Source organism: Homalodisca vitripennis, chromosome 1, assembly GCF_021130785.1.
Source record: "Homalodisca vitripennis isolate AUS2020 chromosome 1, UT_GWSS_2.1, whole genome shotgun sequence".
Lineage (NCBI taxonomy): Eukaryota > Metazoa > Arthropoda > Insecta > Hemiptera > Cicadellidae > Homalodisca > Homalodisca vitripennis.
In genome coordinates, this window is record NC_060207.1 from 117859249 (window position 1) to 117882535 (window position 23287).

The window sequence follows — 23287 nt, forward strand, 5'->3', positions numbered from 1 at the left end:
ACGGCGAGTTATACCCCCTCCCATACCTGTGTGGAGTTGCAACAATGTAGTGGCTTATCAAGATTGATAGCGATGATAAGAGCGCGTCGGTGGGCGGATACCCTCCTCCCCCACCACACACACCGACCTCCCACAAATCATGGGCGTCTGCCCTCTCCTCCCGCGCCTAGGGAAGCAATGTCACAATTACAGAGACTAATTGTGTGCTGTGTACCGGGCCCGGGCCTTAGCAATTACGCCTATATATAGACACACAGCGCCTGTCACAACACGCCACGGCAATATACTACTGCAGTCTCGTTAAAAACCCACACTCAGCCCAAAAGAGCTGAAGTGATTGAAAGTAGAACTGATTCACATACGTTTACTCTAGTAGATCCTGCCCGCAACTCCGGTTGTAAAATGGGACAGAACACCCCTGATCCTTAGCCTAAACGCAACTACCCTTTGTTTTATCAGAGATCTAGCCTTTGATGGAAAATATGTCATCCTAAATCAACAGGCTAGGAGCAGAATGCTAATTTGCATTTTATAAGCACCGGGTTAAAAATCTAAAATGAGTAACGTTTTTCAAACGCGTTAATGTTGTAAATATGTTCCATACAAACCTTTTTCCTTGCCAGATTTAGCCAGTTACAAACTAATTTTAGTTTATTCATAAAGAAAGATTCCTGTCAAATGTGAAGAAGAAAATGCGACATGTAGAGATTTCAAATTCGTGCAATATAAATATAATTATAAATATGCGTGATTGTACACAGCAATTGTATATAAAATGTGTTATTGATCTGTTTTACTTATAATTATACATTTATAAATTTTAAAAAATAAATTTTAACAGGCTATTCCTAAGTAACATTAAAAAAGCAATATGAGTGCAGTAATAACGGTAAATAGTCTATAACAAAGAAACCGTTTTATACTGAAATTGTGTTCACTGATGCATTCTGTGTTACATTCGTTAAAGTCTCCAATCTGTATACTCTTCTACTGCAAAACTTTTTGTGATGCATTCTTTAATCATGATCGTGTCATGTACTTAACACAAAATAACAAACCATTTTTAAAATGAATTATACACACACACACACACACACACACACACACACACACACACACACACACACACACACACACACACACACACCACCTTACTTTAAACAATAAAAACGCCGTTAGGATCACCAAATTAGTTAGACCAATGTTTCGAGAGTGTTTAGCTAGATTATCTAGGCTACAGAAGGATTTTGCAATAAAGACTCTATTTCAAGGATTTTATATCTGTGAGGGGGTACTATGAAATAGTGTTAAGAGAGCTGGAACGGCACGAGATTGACCATAGGCAGTGCATATAAACACTACTTTGATCCACGTAACATTTAAATCTCTACACTAACGTTTCTCTCTACTATTTGGAGTTAACCTTAGATCCCCCCTAGTGGGAGCAACACTGCAGGAATATCAGTAAGACATTCTCCCAGGATATAGTGTAAATCTGAGACAGTGATGATGGTCACTCTTCCCATAGCTAATGTTTACCTATACTACTTATTTTCATCAATCAAATTGTAATAGATAATATCTCAGGTTATATTTCGTATTTCTCGGGTTAACAAAATACGTAACACTTGTTTTCGAAAGGAAGAAATGTGATAATTTCATCATGCTCTACTATTAATCGTACCTATATAGTTACCTATCAAAAAGAATTGCCTCAAAATTTAATATATATGTCAAAATAAGATTTGTATTGTTTAAACAACATTACGGAATTCCAAACATTGAAAGATCTCCATTTCTCGAACAGACATTATGGTATCAAAACGACGTACGTTGATATTTTGTGTGTATGTTTGTATTTGATGCCACAGAACTGGGGTCTTAATTTAAACATGTTCAGTTTACCCCCTTCCTACCCTTTTGGAAAAAGACACAACATCGAAGGCTAATTTTAATTCATCTATATATTCTGAATCTTCTGTTTGATAACAAATAATTCTCTCTAGTCAATCCAGCATACAACGCTCTGTCTGTAAATCATTAATCGGTTAGCTAATCGGTTCAGCAGCAACAAATGTATTACTATTGGCTAATTTACTTGCTTCATAATTAATTACAAAATATACGTATCTCATTTTTAGCACTAATAATTACGGTAGACCACGCCTGTCTCCATCAAGAACTTTAAGGACTCAAGGCCAGGAAGTGAAATTTAATTACAAATTATTACAATAGAAATAGTACAAAGTTATATAGCTGAAATTATGCAGCCTCTTGCACTGCTGATTCATTTTGCTGACTCTAGGACTAGCAAGCCTCGCACACAATCCCTAGTCCTTTTTGATTGTTGCAATGACTGCCGCTTACTATTAGATGGTAATTTATACCACTAAGGTCCTATTATGTCACTATTTAAATCAATACTCCGCGTACTATCTAAATTTCAAAGAAATGTTTTTATACTTTACACATTCAATAGTTCTTTAAACCGTTTTGTAACTTATTTTATAGGGAAGATAATTAATTGTAAACTTTGACTGATTGAGACCCCACGACCATCAGTCGACTTTACCCGATTGATACATCTAGTCGGGTAAGTAAGATTCACATGTGCTTAGGTATTTTCTTATGTTTTTCCCTTTGATGTTCTAATCTCTTTTAATCGCCATACATTACAAACTAATTATAAATTATTCTTCTGATTTGTTTTTATAATTCGCCTTTTTAATATAAATAATTTAGAAATGTGGGTTTATACAAAAGTGATAAAACGCGTTTCATATAAGTTACGTACACCCGTACAGGCACATTTCTTTGAGGAAAGGCAATTCAATATACATAAATATAATTCTACAAGCCGATTTATACTTTCTATGGAATAATTAATTAAATTGAATTAAACACCATTCTAATTATTTATTATAGACTTGTTTTAAGCAGCTGCCACAAAATCTGTTACATAAAAACCCCGATCCCACTATGAAAGTGCACTTCCTGCAGGCCCAAAGCATGACCGTACTTCTTCACTGACAATCCTCGCTTCGTATCGTGTCGCTTCGGTCATCGTCCTGAACTTCTCCACTTCCTGGCCTAGACTGGTCCATACTATCTGATCCGAGACCAACCGGTCCGTGACCATCTTCATTGTTCCTTTCTCTTCTGGTCTAGGCCGCTCCTGCAGCAACCAACGGTCCTCTGATTCGATCTCGTGTTCCCTGATGCGATACAGCAGTAAGGTCCCTTTCAGACAAGAGGCTTTGGCAAATTGCCGCTATTATTTTAGTTGAGATCATTAAATAATTGAAATTGGTTAGTCACACTATTTGCGTTTATAAAATATATTATAGCAACCGATGCATAACGGAAAGACGGTATGTTAATGATGTTTATTTCATCCCTACCGTTTCCAATGGTTTAATTATGACCTAGAGATTGTTTTAGAAACCTACTTGTATGGATGACGGGCCAGCAGCTGCTTCCTAGGAATCGAAAATGTATGCCAAATCGTTGATAAAGTTAACGATAAAATTCTTTAACATACCACCAGTTTTCCGGTTCACAAAGGTTCGAAACATTACTCACACAATGAATTCCTTGAAATATATTGACCTCACTGTAGAGCGCTATTTTCAGTCAACATATATTAAACCGAAACTGAATCTCTTGAGAAGAATTTAATTTCGTGGGTAATGCTTCGCTAGCTTTGTGCACCTCAAGTTTAGTTAAAATACCATCGACTTAATTTCTCCTATAAAACAGAAGATATGCGTTTTTAGAGCCATTCTACCACAATGGTTTAGTTTAATTCTAACCCTTCTAGTAGGACTCAATGTGTCGAGGTTATAATACTTTCAATGTGATCAGCTGGTTTTCAACTTAAAGCAAATATCTAGGAGCACAGTCAATAAAACAACATCCATAGCGAGACAAAACCAAATGGGTGAGAACGATAAACTGCGACTTCTCTCTCCCACTTCACATACCATCAAACTCCGCTCAAAGACACTCGTCACGTATTCCCGAAGCCTTTGCGGCACACCGAACTCCACCAAAACGTTGGCACCGGCAAAGTGGCTCACAATGTCAAACGTTTTAGTGACATCAAAACATCCACAACGAGACAAAACCAAATGGGTGAGAACGATAAAACTGCGACCTCTCTCTCCCACTTCACATACCGTCCAACTCCGCTCACAGAGGCTCGTCACGTATTCCCGACGCCTTTGCGGCACACCGAACTCCACCAAAACGTTGGCACCGGCAAAGTGGCTCACAATGTCAAACGTTTTAGTGACATCAAAACATCCACAACGAGACAAAACCAAATGGGTGAGAACGATAAAACTGCGACCTCTCTCTCCCACTTCACATACCGTCCAACTCCGCTCACAGAGGCTCGTCACGTATTCCCGACGCCTTTGCGGCACACCGAACTCCACCAAAACGTTGGCACCGGTAATGTGGCTCACAATGTCAAACGTTTTAGTGACATCAAAACATCCACAGCGAGACAAAACCAAATAGGTGAGAACGATAAAACTGCGACTTCTCTCTTCCACTTCACATACCGTCAAACTACGATTTAAAATAAAAAAATAATTTATTTTATTTTAAGTGCTTCAAAATGAATAAAAACATTTTAATGAGAATTGCGAAGTTATTCTATTTATCATATATTTGTAGAACAATTTGTATAGCACTCATAAACAATAAAACTAGAACGGGGAGTACATTTTTTTCTAACAACAAAACTCAAGCAGTAGTAAAGTGAGTAAAGTACCTCACAATGTAAAACGTGGTTTATAATTTGCCAAGGAATTTTAAGCCTCATTCTAATATTCCATTACATTATACATAACTACGTATTTTAAAAACTTATTTTTCTATACATAAACGTATTTAATCTACGCCATTCAAAATAATTAACACCAACCTGATCACATAATATTTATAAAAACAATTGCACGCTTCAGATGAAATTTGTTTATTTTCACAAGGAAATATGAAAATCAGTTAAACCCTTTCAACATAATTACAGTTGCAAATTTGGAATCTTCGAATAACGTTACTTTACACAGATTGAGCTAGATAGATCACTGTCAAGAGCGGTCAAAATACCTCAACAACGAGCAAAATGGCAAGTTGAGGTAACAAACATCCTAGCGAAGGGTGAAAGTTGTTGAAACCGATACCATGTCTCCGGAAGAGATCTAGGACACCGACAGGATAGGGAGGGAGGTTCTTTAACTTGATCTTTAAGTATGTACGATATGAATCTGTAAGGTATAAGGACGATATAATTTGCACACCTGTTGTGATAAGATATCCCGATATCCATACAAACACACACACACACACACACACACACACACACACACACACACTATGCATAAGTAGTATTGTCGCTAAGGACTAACAAATAATTATGTGCTGGCAGGGAATACTATTCGTCAAATTTACGGTTCGTCAAATTTCACATGGATAGCAAACCATGTAGCTATCAGTAGTTTTATTCTGTTGAGTCACGGTCGACAAGATTCCAATTTCTTGCCTCACAACAACGAGTCACACATGATGGCTTCTCTCCGATAACAAATCGATACGGAACTGAAATGCATCAAGTCCCGCTGTCGCTTGCAGCTCAGAGTAAGAGGGGAAAGTCTACAGAACCATTCACACTCGATCTAGTTGTTGCGATTTCACCCCTCATGACGGGGTTCGTGCCACAACAGTTTATTTCTGCCGGGCCCAATCAGTAACTTTAATCGGATTAATGTCATTTCAATGTCGAGGGGGGTCCATAACATTACTTCCTTAAACTGGATTCCCAGTGAAAATTAACAAACTAAAAGCATATGTGACAAAATTAATTATTTTATTTAATCAGTTCGTTAAACTCTCTGACCAATATGGCGTTCGGGGAGGTTTATAAAGGATTTGTAATTTTATACAATATCAGGTCGATTATTAGATCGAATGCACTGAGAAGGCTTGGCCAAGGAGTAGATTTTCCAAAGAAATCCGTGTAATCTATTGAAATATTACCACTAAATTTTAAAAGTTTATACATTTGGAAAGACCATTTTGTCTTTATTTAATACATTTTTTCAACGTTACAATTACAGCTCAAGGGAGGACTATTTACTGTTTAGTATAAAGGTTTAATTGACCAAAATTACTTGATTCTGATACACTAATAATAAACTTTAGATAAATACACATCGTCCTATATTGTTTGAAACATAGCAACTGAAATATTACCTTTGTAAAATCTTGTTAGCAGAAAATTCTAATTAAAACCTAAATAAAAATATGCATAAAACCTATAATAAATGCTGCTTTTTACATGATTTAATTGAAGGAAGGATATAGAGTATAGTCCGGCGAGTCATGGCACCTGAGGGAGTTTAGTCCCTTACCAATGTATACTAAAACTAGTATACTAGTGGACTGATCATTTTAATATAATTAACATTTATATGTGAGCTGTACCAAGTACATTGTATTTGGACCAATTCGTTTTACGTATGAAGGTTACATCCTAATATTATAAATGCTAAAGTACCTTTGTTTGTTTGTTTTGCTTTCACACATAAACTATTCAACCGATTGTACTTACATTTTACAATGACACTCTTACGGACCTTGTATGAATATAGACGTATTCATATTTCAAAATTCCCTCCGGGCTATGCCCCACCGGTCTCTAAAGTACCGAAAAATACCATCTTGGCCTCTTAAAGTTACGAAATATTCATTGAAAGAGTCTGTTAAATGCAATCAATTGTTCTGTGTAAACATTGTTTTAAGACCGCACAGGCACATGTTTGACTAATTTAACCATTTTTTTCTATTTGTTTACATTTATAGTGCGTAAATTCTTTAATGAGTCACCATCGGTTATCACGCAGTTTTCAGATTCCAGCGATTAGGTGAGTACTCATTTACCTAAGAAAATGTCCAAAAACGATAGTCAGAATTTGACTTCGTAGACACCCTTTAAGCTATGCTAGATGAAAGTTCGTTGGACTGTGGTTTTGAACTAATGTAGCAATTCCGGCTTAAATGTTCCAAAATATTTAAAATATTTTGCAGTTTACAAAGAAATAAATACGTAACGACATTGTTAATGTACTTTTAACCGTACATTTTTAGCAAATATTTATTATTAGATGTAAAAAGACAAAGTTACTATCTAACTTTTACTATAAATTTAAAACACTGTTATAAGACCCATCTTAGTTGTCCTTAGACAGAAGTAGGCTTCTCAGAGCTGTGTATTTATATATCTTATTGATCGCCACTGTGTCTTAGCGTGCGTACGAGGGCGCTTGGGTCGACAAGAGTCCGTAATTCTTTAAGGCTACGTACGGTCCTCTGGACAGACATTTAGTGCCACTCCCAGGAGAGTTTATTACTGCATTTTGCCATCCTAGAACCAAAGTGTAGAAGGTGTTGACCAAAGCTGACTTGAAGATAAAGCCTCTAATGAGTCGAATTCTCCTAGACATGTTGGTTTAACTACACAAAGGTTGACTCTGTTTATTCGAGTGTACCCTTACATCTATCCTAACATTATAACATGAAGCTCCACGGAGCTACACGTATGGTAAGAAAGAAATTACGCACCAAGGTCGACGCTATTCATGGCGCCTAATGGTTGGAAACGGCGAAATGCGGCCCTAGAAATAGAAACCAGAATTACCCGTGTTGTAAGCTGATGTAACCGAGGTATTTCCCCGAGGCCCCGACAGTCCCCAAATTGGACTCAGGAATGCACACGGACAGGTTCAGCGCCTTCGGAGTGTTCGCCAGTTCTACAGGTTTGGCCATTAAAATGTCGACGGCCGAGTTATTCCGGGTATAAAAGTTACAGCCGTAAACATGTTCATAGAAACTCCTAGAGCGTTTTCTAGTTTAGTGGCATCTGAGGCGTCAGTAACAACAGGTCCAAGGGTACCGGTCGGAGACTATGGACTTTTAGAGCACTGCGACTACCGTGCGAGGATATATAATATACTTTGGATAACTAATTTAACTAAAATATTGTTTCTACAGTGCAACAATATAAAGGGAAACGAACAGTAATAGTGATAACATCCAAACAAAATACTCCCATGTTTAACATTCAATTATATAAAATGGCCACGAGAGCTACAAAATGCTTGAGTCTACCAACTCCCGAAAGTCGGGTGATTATGGCTGATTCTAGGTCCAAAGTCACCAAGAGCCAACCAAATCTCACGCCAACTGATTGTGCACTTCTAATAGATGGATACAAATTGGTACGGTATAAATAAATACATAGTTTTGAAAATTGAACTAAGAAACCCCGAGTACATTATAAAATCGGACAAAATTTCATGGATCCTCATTTCATTGGTTATAGGAAAGTCTACAAATTTAAGTATTTTAAGTGCGGTAAATCAATTAAACACTAGTGCCTCGACGGATATAGGAGTCTAGTAGTAGTACGGACTTGTTTATATAAATGATTAACATTCCAGCTAGCCACTCCCTAACTTGGGCGAGGACTGGATACTCGGGACATAATTGAGACGAAATACTATGTGATAACATTTTTCTAATCATATAAGCAATATTCGGATATTATCATTTACAATACACCTAATCTTACGTGTATACTTGTGTTACTTACAAAATACCAGTAAGAAATGAAGCCTGCATAATCTTCAATAATTCTTTCTAAGGCACAATACATTTACTGCGAAATGTAGTTATACATATTCTTGGTATTTGAATGCAAAGACGAGCATACAAATTTCTACAAACACTTTTCAATTTATGTGCAAAGCATTTACAAATTTAATGATCAGGAAATTGTTTTCTGTCGCTTACTATGAGTGGGGGTATCTCCAAGATTTTATCATATTAAAATAGAAGAAACTTGAGTAATTAGGGTGGATTTGTTTCGCAGCTGAAAGTTTTCTTGCTTCGAAATATTTAAGGGGGGTTGAACCGGTTAGAATCTTAACTTGACCGAAATATTTAAGGGAGGTCGAACCGGTTAGAATCTTAACCTGTTTGTGATCACTCTACCCGTTTGTTATTTAACAAGTTCAAAAGTTTATAAGCACGTTCTAATTGAAACTGTAATAATTGAACACGAAACAACGGTTTCACATTTACAAACATATTGATTTTTATAATAAAAAGTTACTTAGTCAATTAACGACAAAAAGATTTGGAAGTAAGTACAACCTTTCTCTACATGTTCTATTTCCGAAATATTTCAGTTAGACATCATATGAAACGCGAATGTCCAGTGAAGTGAAGACCGAAGACAACGATCAACACACGAGAGCCACGAGATGTAAGGAATAATATTTGTGCAGTGGACAGATGACAAGGGGTCGGTGAACCGTAGACCCCACTCAACCGGCTAAGGCACGAACAGGTTCTCAACTCAGAACGGACCGGTCGCTTGGACAAGGCTCTCCTCTCTAGGCGACTCGGAGTGTCCACGATAAGACTTGACTACTGGTCCACTGATAGATTCTCAACTCTAATACGGACAACGGACTGATCGCCTGGACTCTCCTCTCTAGGCGACTCGGAGTGTCCTAGATAAGACTTGACTACTGGTCCACTGATAGATTCTCAACTCTAATACGGACCACGGAATGATCGCCTGGACTCTCCTCTCTAGGCGACTCGGAGTGTCCATGATAAGACTTGACTACTGGTCCACTGATAGATTCTCAACTCTAATACGGACCACGGAATGATCGCCTGGACTCTCCTCTCTAGGCGACTCGGAGTGTCCACGATAAGACTTGACTACTGGTCCACTGATAGATTCTCAACTCTAATACGGACCACGGAATGATCGCCTGGACTCTCCTCTCTAGGCGACTAGGAGTATCCACGGTAAGACTTGACTACTGGTCCACTGATAGATTCTCAACTCTAATACGGACCACGGAATGATCGCCTGGACTCTCCTCTCTAGGCGACTAGGAGTATCCACGGTAAGACTTGACTAGTGGTCCACTGATAGATTCTCAACTCTAATACGGACCACGGAATGATCGCCTGGACTCTCCTCTCTAGGCGACTCGGAGTGTCCACGATAAGACTTGACTACTGGTCCACTGATAGATTCTCAACTCTAATACGGACCACGGAATGATCGCCTGGACTCTCCTCTCTAGGCGACTCGGAGTGTCCACGATAAGACTTGACTACTGGTCCACTGATAGATTCTCAACTCTAATACGGACCACGGAATGATCGCCTGGACTCTCCTCTCTAGGCGACTAGGAGTATACACGGTAAGACTTGACTACTGGTCCACTGATAGATTCTCCACTCTAATATGGACCTCGGAATGATCGCCTGGACTCTCCTCTCTAGGCGACTAGGAGTGTCCATGATAAGACTTGACTACTGGTCCACTGATAGATTCTCAACTCTAATACGGGACCACGGAATGATCGCCTGGACTCTCCTCTCTAGGCCACTCGGAGTGTCCATGATAAGACTTGACTACTGGTCCACTGATAGATTCTCAACTCTAATACGGACCACGGAATGATCGCCTGGACTCTCCTCTCTAGGCGACTAGGAGTATACACGGTAAGACTTGACTACTGGTCCACTGATAGATTCTCCACTCTAATATGGACCTCGGAATGATCGCCTGGACTCTCCTCTCTAGGCGACTAGGAGTATCCACGGTAAGACTTGACTAGTGGTCCACTGATAGATTTTCAACTATACGGAAAACGGACTGATCGCCTGGACTCTCCTCTCTAGGCGACTAGGAGTGTCCACGATAAGACTTGACTACTGGTCCACTGATAGATTTTCAACTCTAATACGGAAAACGGACTGATCGCCTGGACTCTTCTCTCTAGGTGGACTCCGGACTCCACGACAACACTTGAACACTGCTTGGCCGATAGGTTCTCAATTCTGGTACGGGTACGATGAAACGTTCGCATGGACAATGCTCTCCTTTCAAAGGCTTGGTGTATCCACGTTAAGACTTTGAACGAATACTAGTCGCCAATAAAACATTCCATCAATCAAGGTAGTCCGCGTAGCCCAAGTTTCCAAAACTGATTTTAATAATTGATAAATGGATTGCCAATAGTAAATGAATAGTTTTAGTTAGGCGACAAAACATTAGTTCAAAGCTGCATGAAATAGAAGAGTTAGATATGGAATAAGTTTAGTGTATAGAAAGGAAAGGTAGTACACGGTGCAACTGCAGTTCTACACTAATGAAGTTGCGACATTTCACACCTCCCTGAGGCACCGCTCTATGTAGGACGGCCAGCCCAGCCATTGCCCATTACGAATGTTAATCACCGGTACTTGTGTTGCCCGCAGCCTAGAGTACTGACCCGCTTCTGGTGCAGCCTCATACAACTTTCTATACGCCCAATCACTCACTACCCGGCCCTCTTTCGCAACACAGTTTGGGGTCGAGTTTCAGCAATTTAACATTTTCTCCCCGGCTAATCCGACAATTCGACTAATCCATTGTTTAGCTGAGTTTTGCAAATTCTATCATCTTACACACTAGCACATGTTGTTACCATGAAGCTGGGATGACATAGTAAAGAGTGTCTCTTAGCCTTTTTGGAATCTGACAAATGAATCGCTTATAACAGGACACAAGTGAAACAACTGTTCAGAATTAAACGGGGTGGAATTCCCTCCATTAAAATAATACATGAATAGTGTGTCCCATAACGGATATTTAATATTTAAGTGTATCAAAATAACAAGAAATAAAATGTTAATTATGATTTAAATACGTTTCCGTGAAAGAATAAAAATGCTAAACATATGAATATTTTTAAATTCTCAAGACTATGTTGAAATAGTTAATGATTATGAAAATTCAAATATACTTTACTCTTGGTTATCTTGTGCGCTCGTCCGGATCATTCTGGTTTTGTCATTGTAATAAATTGGGAATTTATCAGGTCATGTAACAATCATTTTCAGGAATGTTAGTAGAATTGGATGAATCAAACAAGTAGTAACATGGTTTATTACAATAACAACAGTGAATGGTGGACCGAGCTCTAAATCTTGTTATAACAGTTAATGGTCAAATGAACTTAGTATGCACACGATGAACCGGACAAGCGCACAGACTGACCAAGATTGGAAGCGACAAACATGTAGCAACATAGTTTATTACAATAACAACAGTGAATGGTGGACCGAGCTCTAAATCTTCTTATAACAGTTAATGGTCAAATGAACTTAGTATGCACACGATGAACCGGACAAGCGCACAGACTGACCAAGATTGGAAGCGACAAACATGTAGCAACTTAGTTTATTACAATAACAATAGTGAATGGCGGACTGAGCTCTACATCTCCGTATTGCAGTCAATGACTACAAGTACTTAGTATCAACACGATAAACCGGACAAGCGTACAGACTGACCAAGATTGGAAGCGACAAACATGTAGCAACAAGGTCTTCAACTAGTCTGCTATTATCAGAGACATCTTGAATGGTGTAATGACACTGGTCAGGTATGGAAGCCTCTAGCAACCGACCTACTCTGTGTTTCGCATGGAAAGAGTCATTAATCACAAACCTACAAGACTAGTGGTTGTATGTGGGCATTCCTTACCTATCGCGGATCTCCGAGGGTTTAACCTACCAGGATTTAAGTTCTCTTTTATATTTTTATACAATTGTGAATATTGTTCCCTTCGTCTCCTTCTTCTTAAATTGGTAATTCCACCTCCAAGTAGAATATTATGAATGCCATCATTAAACATTAAATTGAATGCTGGCTGTAGTTATAGTATTTGAGGTTTCTTCGTTTGAGATCTTAGTAAGTTTCGGTATAGACATGACAATCTATTGTGGAAACTATATTGATACCAAGCACCCCATAGAACTGGTCATACAACCCCATATAACTCTTCATATTGTGACTTTTGGTCCGCCCTTTTCTGTTAGTGCTTGCTCAGATACAATATACAGTAAAATGTTCTCAAGACAGTTAAAGGCAAGACCCACCTATCACATTACGTACGTCTGGAGGTATAGATATATTTTGTTTTCAGGTATCTTTACAACGAGGTTAATAAATTGCTCAGATCTAGTCTCATAATATATATTCGGAGATATCCATATTGCATCTATAATCAGATTTCATTTTCATGTTGGCACATTGAATGAAAGAGAAGATCCGTTTCGAGAAGATGATCATCTCTAACTGGATTTAAAATAGATTCAATACTCGAACTTACGAGCAACTATGAACTCTTTAATGATTTAGGGGGTTTAGGGTTTTATCACTAAACCTGACAAGTGAGAAGGGTTCCTTAGAGAAGTCCGTTCTTGTCAGTGTTGTCCCTCATCTTTCTCCTTGGCAAATTCATTATCTGGTTCCATGTACGTTACAGAAGTATTCTTATTAGAACAATTTGCTGACTGGCTGCCTGAAAGTAAAAAAAGCATCGAAACTGTTGACAGCCCACTGTTCTGTGTGTGGCAGCAGTAATGCACCTGTAGCGGTCCCGTGTCGGTGTCGCCGTCTTGTATGTAAATACCTGGGTGATTGAACCGACAAGGACGCCGCGAGGCGAGCCACACCACACCGCAGTTACGTCAAGCTGCCGGCCCCGATTGCGCCAGTCACTCCCGCCATGTTGTCTCCATCTCAGGCCGCCATCTTGCACTCGGCACACCGCGATAATGCTGCTTTACCCCCTCCGTCCATCAACATCGACGCTGCAATTTGAAACATTGGCTAGAACCTACAAGCCATCTCCGATGTAACGTCCAAGGCTGTTTCTCAGACATCTACCCAAGGCTGAACCCCAAACCTTAGTGAGAAACTTCACTGCTATTGAAACATTGGCTAGAATCTACAAGCCATCTCCGATGTAACGTCCAAGGCTGTTTCTCAGTCATCTACCCAAGGCTGAACCCCAAACCTTAGTGAGAAACTTCACTGCTATTGAAACATTGGCTAGAATCTACAAGCCATCTCCGATGTAACCTCCAAGGCTGTTTCTCAGACATCTACCCAAGGCTGAACCCCAAACCTTAGTGAGACACTTCACTGCTATTAAAACATTGGCTAGAACCTACAAGCCATCTCCGATGTAACGTCCAAGGCTGTTTCTCAGACATCTACCCAAGGCTGAACCCCAAACCTTAGTGAGAAACTTCACTGCTATTGAAACATTGGCTAGAATCTACAAGCCATCTCCGATGTAACGTCCAAGGCTGTTTCTCAGACATCTACCCAAGGCTGAACCCCAAACCTTAGTGAGACACTTCACTGTTATTAAAACATTGGCTAGAACCTACAAGCCATCTCCGATGTAACGTTCAAGGCTGTTTCTAAGACATCTACCTAAGGCTGAGCCCCAAACCTCAGTGAGACATTTCACTGCTATTGAAACATTGGCTAGAATCTACTAGCCATATACTATGTGACGTTCAAGGCTGTTTCTCAGTCATCAACCCCAAGGCTGAGCCCCAAACCTTAGGGAGACATTTCACTGCTATTTGAAACATTGACTAGAATCTTCTGCCATTTCCGGAGTGACGTTTAAGGCTGTTCTTCAACCTTACATCGAAGGGTACTAAACCTTAGTGAGACATTTCACTGCTATTCAAAACATTGGCTAGAATCTAATAGCAATCTCCGAAGTGATGTTCAAGGTTGTTTCTCTGACATCCACCCAAGACCTAGCCCCAAACTTTACCGAGACAAACCACTGCTATTTGAAACATTGGCTTGAAACTAGTAACCGTCTCCGAAGTGACGACGTTCAAGGCTGTTCTTCAGAAATCCAGCCAAGGGCCGTAAACCTTAATGAGACATTTCACTGGTTTAGAAAACTCTAATTAGCTTATAAACATATCAAAAACCTAATAGGCGTTCGGATATGTATTTATTTATATATTCACGGAAGAGATCATGATTCCAAGAAGAGACTTACCCACTGACAGTGGTATAGTGGAAGTCGAGGGGCAAGATAGTGACTGTCCTCGCTCTAGACTGATTGCCCGTAAGATCACTTAGCACGTGGAAAATCAGAACTGTCTTTAATGGACGGAAGACCACACTTTTGCTTAGATGAAATATCTATACGATGATTAAAGTCGTGAATCTTATGCTTGTGCTTATGCCATTAAACATCCGATAAACGAATTTCTCACCAAAGGAGTTTTCACTCGGAGGTGGAAGGAGATTACTCGTGAAGTTTATCGCCTACGTGGTCTTTTATATCATTAATAAATTTAGACCCACTGCGCTGACAAATATATTTTTTAATCCCATGTATCCTAAAGATAGTGAAAAATATAGTTCAGTCATTATCTTGGGTCATTCACAAGCTTTCGACTTCATACACATGAAGTCATTGGTTAGCTAAGATGTAAATTCATGGTTTTGATGAAAATGACTTTTAGATGTTGAAATCTTATATTGCAAGAAAAACCCAGTTTATATAAGTAGAGAACGAGACATTTGCCTCTCTATTTAGAAGAAGTGAAGTACCTCAGTAAGTGTTTTTGGTCTTATACTGGTCAATTGTACACTTCTGACTTCCATACATGTATTAAACTTACACTTGTTTTATGATTATAGCTCAGTTTTGGAGACAATTGTCTATATTAACTTTGACCTTGAAAACAAACAATAAATGGTCTGTATACAATGGTCTAAAGCTCGTTGCAGACAAGTGTTGCACTGTTCATCGTCATCCCACACAGCTTGGTACAGGCATTGATGGACAGAGATGTGGGGATCGTCCTTGATGGAGAGTTTTTGGCAGCGCTCTGTATCTTGCTTATGAACTTACATTTTCTGATTATGTCACACGTGTTTATTCAGCATACTCTTGTTAGACTCAGGGGCCAATACAGACATGACAGAATTCACTAAGCTTCAGCTTAAGCTGGTATTTTTTCATTATTATTATTATACTGCTTATAGTTACAGCATCTCGGCATTAGTCGCATTCAGATACTTATAACATATGACCCCCCCCCTCCTAACATAAGGCTGTCAAGTTGCTGCCAGCGGATTTGTTGTTCCAGGAGGTCTCGTAACGTAGCACCCACCATAGTTATCCGTTCAATTTTCGTTGAAGTCAGACATGACTTCGGAATCTCGTATTTGGTAGTAAAATATGCAAATACTTTTCCACAAACCTCAGGGTAGCTTATTTAAAATAAAACTTAATGACGTTTCCTTTTGGGCAACTAACCTAATTTAGCTGTTATTATAAGATTTTACAGGGATTTTGTTACATAAATTTTAAACGCACAGCTAGTTCTTAATTTATTTATTCATAATTTAGTTAAGAAATTTTTTGCTAATTTCAATCGTTCTTTACTATAGTATTAATGTAAGGCCATTGCTGAATTGACCGTAAATGTAGTTTTTTTAGACCGTAAAAGTTGTCCTTCGAACAAGCCTCATATAATCTGTTACAAGTTATATCAATATTAGATTTTAGAGAGTCAGGAAATATTACTTGCAGGAAGTTTAGATTGCACTTATATACCTGTATGTTCTCTACATGATAATGTACATTCTCGACATGATCCTGTAATGTATCTCAAACGACGTTTTGTGCACGCCAGGAATAGTGCGAGAGTGAAAAAGAATGAGTGACGAAAACATATGCACGGAAGTGTGTATAAATGTGAAATACAGGAAAGTGTTTATACGAGTATGACGCTAAATATAAAATTCTGTGATAAAAGGTTACTGTTGATATTTAGTATTCCAGGACGGCAAATACAACTAGACTAAACTATGAATTACGTTGAAAGTGTATACAGATTAATTGTTTAGTTTCTCATCAGTGCTCCAAGGAATAAAAATAATTTCTCCAACACAATTACAAAACACTACAGCTAAACAAAAGTACGGTCTTCCGTCCATTAAAGAGATCTCTGACTTACCACGTGCTAAGTGATCTTACGGGCAATCAATCTAGAGCGAGGACAATCACTATCTTGCCCCGCGACTTCCACTATACCACTGTCAGTGGGTAAGTCTCTTCTTGGAATCATGATCTCTTCCGCGACCGACCAACGGGCCGCGCCATCCACCTGATTAACAGGCCATTGTTCTCGCCAGGCGAGCGAGAAAGGAACAAGCCGCGTCCGTTGGATTAATTTGTCTTGGTGAAAGAACGCGCCGGTATGAAGTTTAATTGGTTGGAAACGCCTTTCGTTATTGCCTGCCTGCTGGGCTTACCTCGTTGTTAAAACTGGGAAGAAGGTCGAGACGTTCGCAGTTATCAACTAGGAGAATAACTAATCGATCAAACCGGTCCCAAACTCAAAACAAGTCTGAAATAAAACCTTAATTATTACCAAGAAAACATTTAACTATTCAAGTAGGCTACTATACAAAACACACTGATTAAGCACGAAATTTAACTTAATATACTTGTCAAAAAATTGCAATTACAACGACAGCAAGGATCCTGAACATAAAAAGTAATATTATATATATATATATATATATATATATATATATATATATATATATATATATATATATAATTACCAATTATCATACTTAGTGTCAGTCTAATAATAAATAAAAACGTAGTACTAAATAAGTGCTAAATATTTACACTTAACAATAATGTGCTAGAACAAGAAGAGAAATAAACAGCCATGAGCGGTAGATACCATATACCTAATTTATGAAATAAACTACTATAATTCGTTTATATAAAAACATCATATTAGTGCAAAATATAAAAAGCGAGTAATGAATCACAACAACTCATACCACAAAATCTTTTCTGATACGCGTATCTATACCTTGATAATTCACAGTATATCACATTAAACGTACAATTAAAGATAGTGTATAGGTTGAGGGCCCGCATGCAAGATCCTCAAATGGCTAGTTGGCACAACCCGGCTGCATGTCTGTAGACGCGCGCCTAGTCTGTCAGCACGCTGTACAGTAATCAACAAGCCAGTAGCTCAACACGAACACAGGACCAGAATAACAGACAGTATCGTATATATTTTTATTCAATATTAGCAGCTGTTAAGCACCTACTATTGGCAAGTGTCATCGAATGTCTGCCTGTACTCTACAGACTTTTATAATAAACCTCATCTATTGTTCAACATAGACAGAAGAAAAGAGTGGCAGTTGGTACTCTGATAAATAAAATCTCACGAACTCGTGTGTAGTTCAGATTAAATCCACATGTACAGTTATTTTGTAACACAGCTTCTTGAGACACAGCTTTGAAACATTTTAGTTATTCAAAATATTATTCATATTTCATTAGTCATATTTGTATGCACTAAGAGTGCGTTTCAGTGAGAATGCTGTATTTATATTGGACCTTATCATACAATATTGTATTCACAGATTAAGTTTAGTATTCAGTTAAATTTATCTAAATATCATACGTCTCTTGTAATCAGAAGTTTGGTTGAAAGAACTCGTTTCCTCCTTTCCAAAAAAAGAATGACTCTTAATATATTCACGCCGATTCACGGCACTCCTCTTCCACGAAATCGTTCTCATTAATATCTGCTACCAGTGGTTAAAACCGGTTGACAGATACTTCTTGACAAATTTCAAAACTCATTAGTAAAACAGGATGTGCATATCTATTAGGCTATACACTCCCTGGTTTTAGATTTCACTTTTCTTCCAGAACACATTAGGCCAACATTCTTCTAGTAGCTTACGATTCTAACTCTGTGTTTTTCCAGAAATTATACACAACGAGTAGGGATATTTAGTTTTCTCAATAATTTCTCTATGTATAATATTTCAGACTGAATATTGATAAAGAGACCATAAACACAATTTCTACAGTTTATGGGTTAACCACAGCATTTAATGAGATTTATAAACGTTACAATCGATCTGTCGGGTGCTCAGGAAGTATTTACGCCCGGCATAAAATTTTAGATCGCCTTCGACACCAATAAAAAGACTATCAAGGAACTGGTTCGGACGAATCTTGGGACCGGACCGGTTTCTAAAGCCATAAAACAACGATAAGTGGACAAAGGAACAAATTAAACTATGGATAAAAAGAAAAAGTGAACGCACCTGTCTAATAGCAGACTGAAGGGGTTGGCCAGCATTCTTGACCAGTTCTTCCGTGAGCGCACTCTCCTCCACCAGCTGCTCCGAGAGCACGTTCTCGTTCACGTCAGCCACGGTGGGCTTGACCAGGTACTGTTGAACTCCCACAACCTGCCAACAACACAATTTGATAAAGATCTTCCAGAATATAGATATCTGTGGGGGAACCTGTAGGATCTGTGAGAGAATTAACTCTACCTAGGGTACTTCTTGCCCACATCAGCCACGGTGGGCATGACCAGGTACTGTTGAACTCCCACAACCTGCCAACAACACAATTTGATAAAGATCTTCCAGAATATAGATATCTGTGGGGGAACCTGTAGGATCTGTGAGAGAATTAACTCTACCTAGGGTACTTCTTGCCCACATCAGCCACGGTGGGCTTGACCAGGTACTGTTGAACTCCCACAACCTGCCAACAACACAATTTGATAAAGATCTTCCAGAATATAGATCTCTGTGGGGGAACCTGTAGGATCTGTGAGAGAATTAACTCTACCTAGGGTACTTCTTGCCCACATCAGCCACGGTGGGCTTGACCAGGTACTGTTGAACTCCCACAACCTGCCAACAACACAATTTGATAAAGATCTTCCAGAATATAGATCTCTGTGGGGGAACCTGTAGGATCTGTGAGAGAATTAACTCTACCTAGGGTACTTCTTGCCCACATCAGCCACGGTGGGCTTGACCAGGTACTGTTGAACTCCCACAACCTGCCAACAACACAATTTGATAAAGATCTTCCAGAATATAGATCTCTGTGGGGGAACCTGTAGGATCTGTGAGAGAATTAACTCTACCTAGGGTACTTCTTGCCCACATCAACACGGTACTGTTGAACTCCAGCTTGACCAGATAGTTACGTTAACATCACGGTGGGCTGACCAGGTACTGTTGAACTCCCACAACCTGCCAACAACACAATTTGATAAAGATCTTCCAGAATATAGATCTCTGTGGGGGAACCTGTAGGATCTGTGAGAGAATTAACTCTACCTAGGGTACTTCTTGCCCACATCAGCCACGGTGGGCTTGACCAGGTACTGTTGAACTCCCACAACCTGCCAACAACACAATTTGATAAAGATCTTCCAGAATATAGATCTCTGTGGGGGAACCTGTAGGATCTGTGAGAGAATTAACTCTACCTAGGGTACTTCTTGCCCACATCAGCCACGGTGGGCTTGACCAGGTACTGTTGAACTCCCACAACCTGCCAACAACACAATTTGATAAAGATCTTCCAGAATATAGATCTCTGTGGGGGAACCTGTAGGATCTGTGAGAGAATTAACTCTACCTAGGGTACTTCTTGCCCACATCAGCCACGGTGGGCTTGACCAGGTACTGTTGAACTCCCACAACCTGCCAACAACACAATTTGATAAAGATCTTCCAGAATATAGATCTCTGTGGGGGAACCTGTAGGATCTGTGAGAGAATTAACTCTACCTAGGGTACTTCTTGCCCACATCAGCCACGGTGGGCTTGACCAGGTACTGTTGAACTCCCACAACCTGCCAACAACACAATTTGATAAAGATCTTCCAGAATATAGATCTCTGTGGGGGAACCTGTAGGATCTGTGAGAGAATTAACTCTACCTAGGGTACTTCTTGCCCACATCAGCCACGGTGGGCTTGACCAGGTACTGTTGAACTCCCACAACCTGCCAACAACACAATTTGATAAAGATCTTCCAGAATATAGATCTCTGTGGGGGAACCTGTAGGATCTGTGAGAGAATTAACTCTACCTAGGGTACTTCTTGCCCACATCAGCCACGGTGGGCTTGACCAGGTACTGTTGAACTCCCACAACCTGCCAACAACACAATTTGATAAAGATCTTCCAGAATATAGATCTCTGTGGGGGAACCTGTAGGATCTGTGAGAGAATTAACTCTACCTAGGGTACTTCTTGCCCACATCAGCCACGGTGGGCTTGACCAGGTACTGTTGAACTCCCACAACCTGCCAACAACACAATTTGATAAAGATCTTCCAGAATATAGATCTCTGTGGGGGAACCTGTAGGATCTGTGAGAGAATTAACTCTACCTAGGGTACTTCTTGCCCACATCAGCCACGGTGGGCTTGACCAGGTACTGTTGAACTCCCACAACCTGCCAACAACACAATTTGATAAAGATCTTCCAGAATATAGATATCTGTGGGGGAACCTGTAGGATCTGTGAGAGAATTAACTCTACCTAGGGTACTTCTTGCCCACTTCAGCCACGGTGGGCTTGACCAGGTACTGTTGAACTCCCACAACCTGCCAACAACACAATTTGATAAAGATCTTCCAGATAGTATCTGTGGGGGAACCTGTTGAATTAACTCTACCTAGGGTACTTCTTGCCCACTTCAGCCACGGTGGGCTTGACCAGGTACTGTTGAACTCCCACAACCTGCCAACAACACAATTTGATCAAGATTTTCCAGATTATATATCTTTGTGGGGGAACCTGTAGGATCTGTGAGAGAATTAACTCTACCTAGGGTACTTCTTGCCCACATCAATCACGGTGGGCTTGACCAGGTACTGTTGAACTCCCACAACCTGGTAACAACATAATCTGACAACAGTGTCCTTAGACCCTCGGATGTTTGTTTCAAGGTGATCCATAATAAAACATTTGAGGATTCAAATGGCCAATTTCAGAGGTTTTAACCAAAGGAAATACATAAAATAAATAAAAATTGTGTATTATACCAAGCTTGTAAAAACTGCTTGTGTAGTGTAGTCTACTTAAAATTACCATTGTCAATCGGTATTGGGGACCTAAGTTGTTTATTACTTGGTAGACCACATATAAATTATCTGTCTTAATCTTTTAACAAAATTATCTTCAAAATCGATTTAAATTTGAAAAATCGTAATCCTTACTTTTACACAATTGACTCTGCAATCATTGAAAATCACGCACTAAGTTACATACAAGAATTTATATTTGTATGACCTTGAGAGGTTTCGAAAACCTTATCAGGAAATTGAAGTCGACAGCAGCATGGCATGGTGCAAACAGATCGAGGGCGAAGGTGATGGCGAGCGTGAAATATATGTGTTTGTACTCAACAACATATTCTGGCCTAACATGGCATTTCTGAGACAAATATTTGTTTAGGCCATTCCTCGTGACAAATAGATCGACATCAACAAGAGCCGTCTTGTACCAATCGTGGAAACTTCAGACGGACGAAAACACCTCTATCAGATCGGCTATTTAGGTATCGAATCTGGCTGAAGGGAAAGTCGATTCTAGCAGACCAGATCGTGTGACTTCAATACGGCCAATCACAGAAAAATCCTCTAGACTCTAGACGTTTCTCAACACCTCCTGTCCAGATTCTGTAGGTGAGATCCTGGATTATAATCTCACCTAACTACAACTTTCTACGTTCGAAGGAAATTGTACTACCTGATTAAAACGATTAGAAACAAGGAAATGTTATTAAATTGTGAAACAAGACAACTGGGCCTCTTAAACAGTTAGAAAAACGTACTTTCTTATTGGAATACTCTGAGTAGTACACATAATGGTAAATATTAATGAGGTTTCATAAAAAACAGGTGAAACTCCTCTTAAACATTTACAACTAAACAAAGACAAAGAAGTAAAAATTTCAAGTTTCAACCCTTTTTTAGAACAAATACGTTTTAATGGTGTTAACCCTCGGTTTGTATTTTTAAATTATTTTAATGGATAATAGGTATTTATGACACATCATTTGTTCTAGGAATAGTAATATAAACTGGTAAGACTACAGGTATTAGTCACATTTTATTTTGATATAAGTATTACCAAATTTATAATAATAAAATGTTCAATTAAATGCATAATTTTCGTTGGCTTTCGAATATTTCTCCCCAAAACTACTTTGTAAATACTTATGGAGATACATTTCAAATACTTCCATTGAGGATTCTTATTTATGTTATAAAAATCCACAGTATGATGGGAGTTTGTAACCAATTACAGTATTAGCCATAATAAAGAGTACTGGACAGTACTAGGGTATTGTTGCTACATTAAAGAGTATAATTTTTCGGAGATCAAAGTTTTAGCGTTTACTTTTCATATAGTTTCAATACAGAAACGTGTAATGCTATGTTTAATAGAAACTATTGTTAAGAATATTATTTTTAAAGATTGTTAAATTT

General features: G+C 39.0%; 1 protein-coding gene across 1 annotated transcript in view; it reads right to left on the bottom strand.

The window, feature by feature from the left end:
* The window catches only part of LOC124370219 (RNA-binding protein fusilli), a 181204-nt gene that overhangs the window by 105908 nt on the left and 52009 nt on the right, over window positions 1–23287 (bottom strand). The window contains exon 3 of the mRNA XM_046828513.1: window positions 19079–19225. Within this exon, the coding sequence (XP_046684469.1) occupies window positions 19079–19225 (147 nt within the window). The remainder of the gene's footprint in view (window positions 1–19078; window positions 19226–23287) is intronic.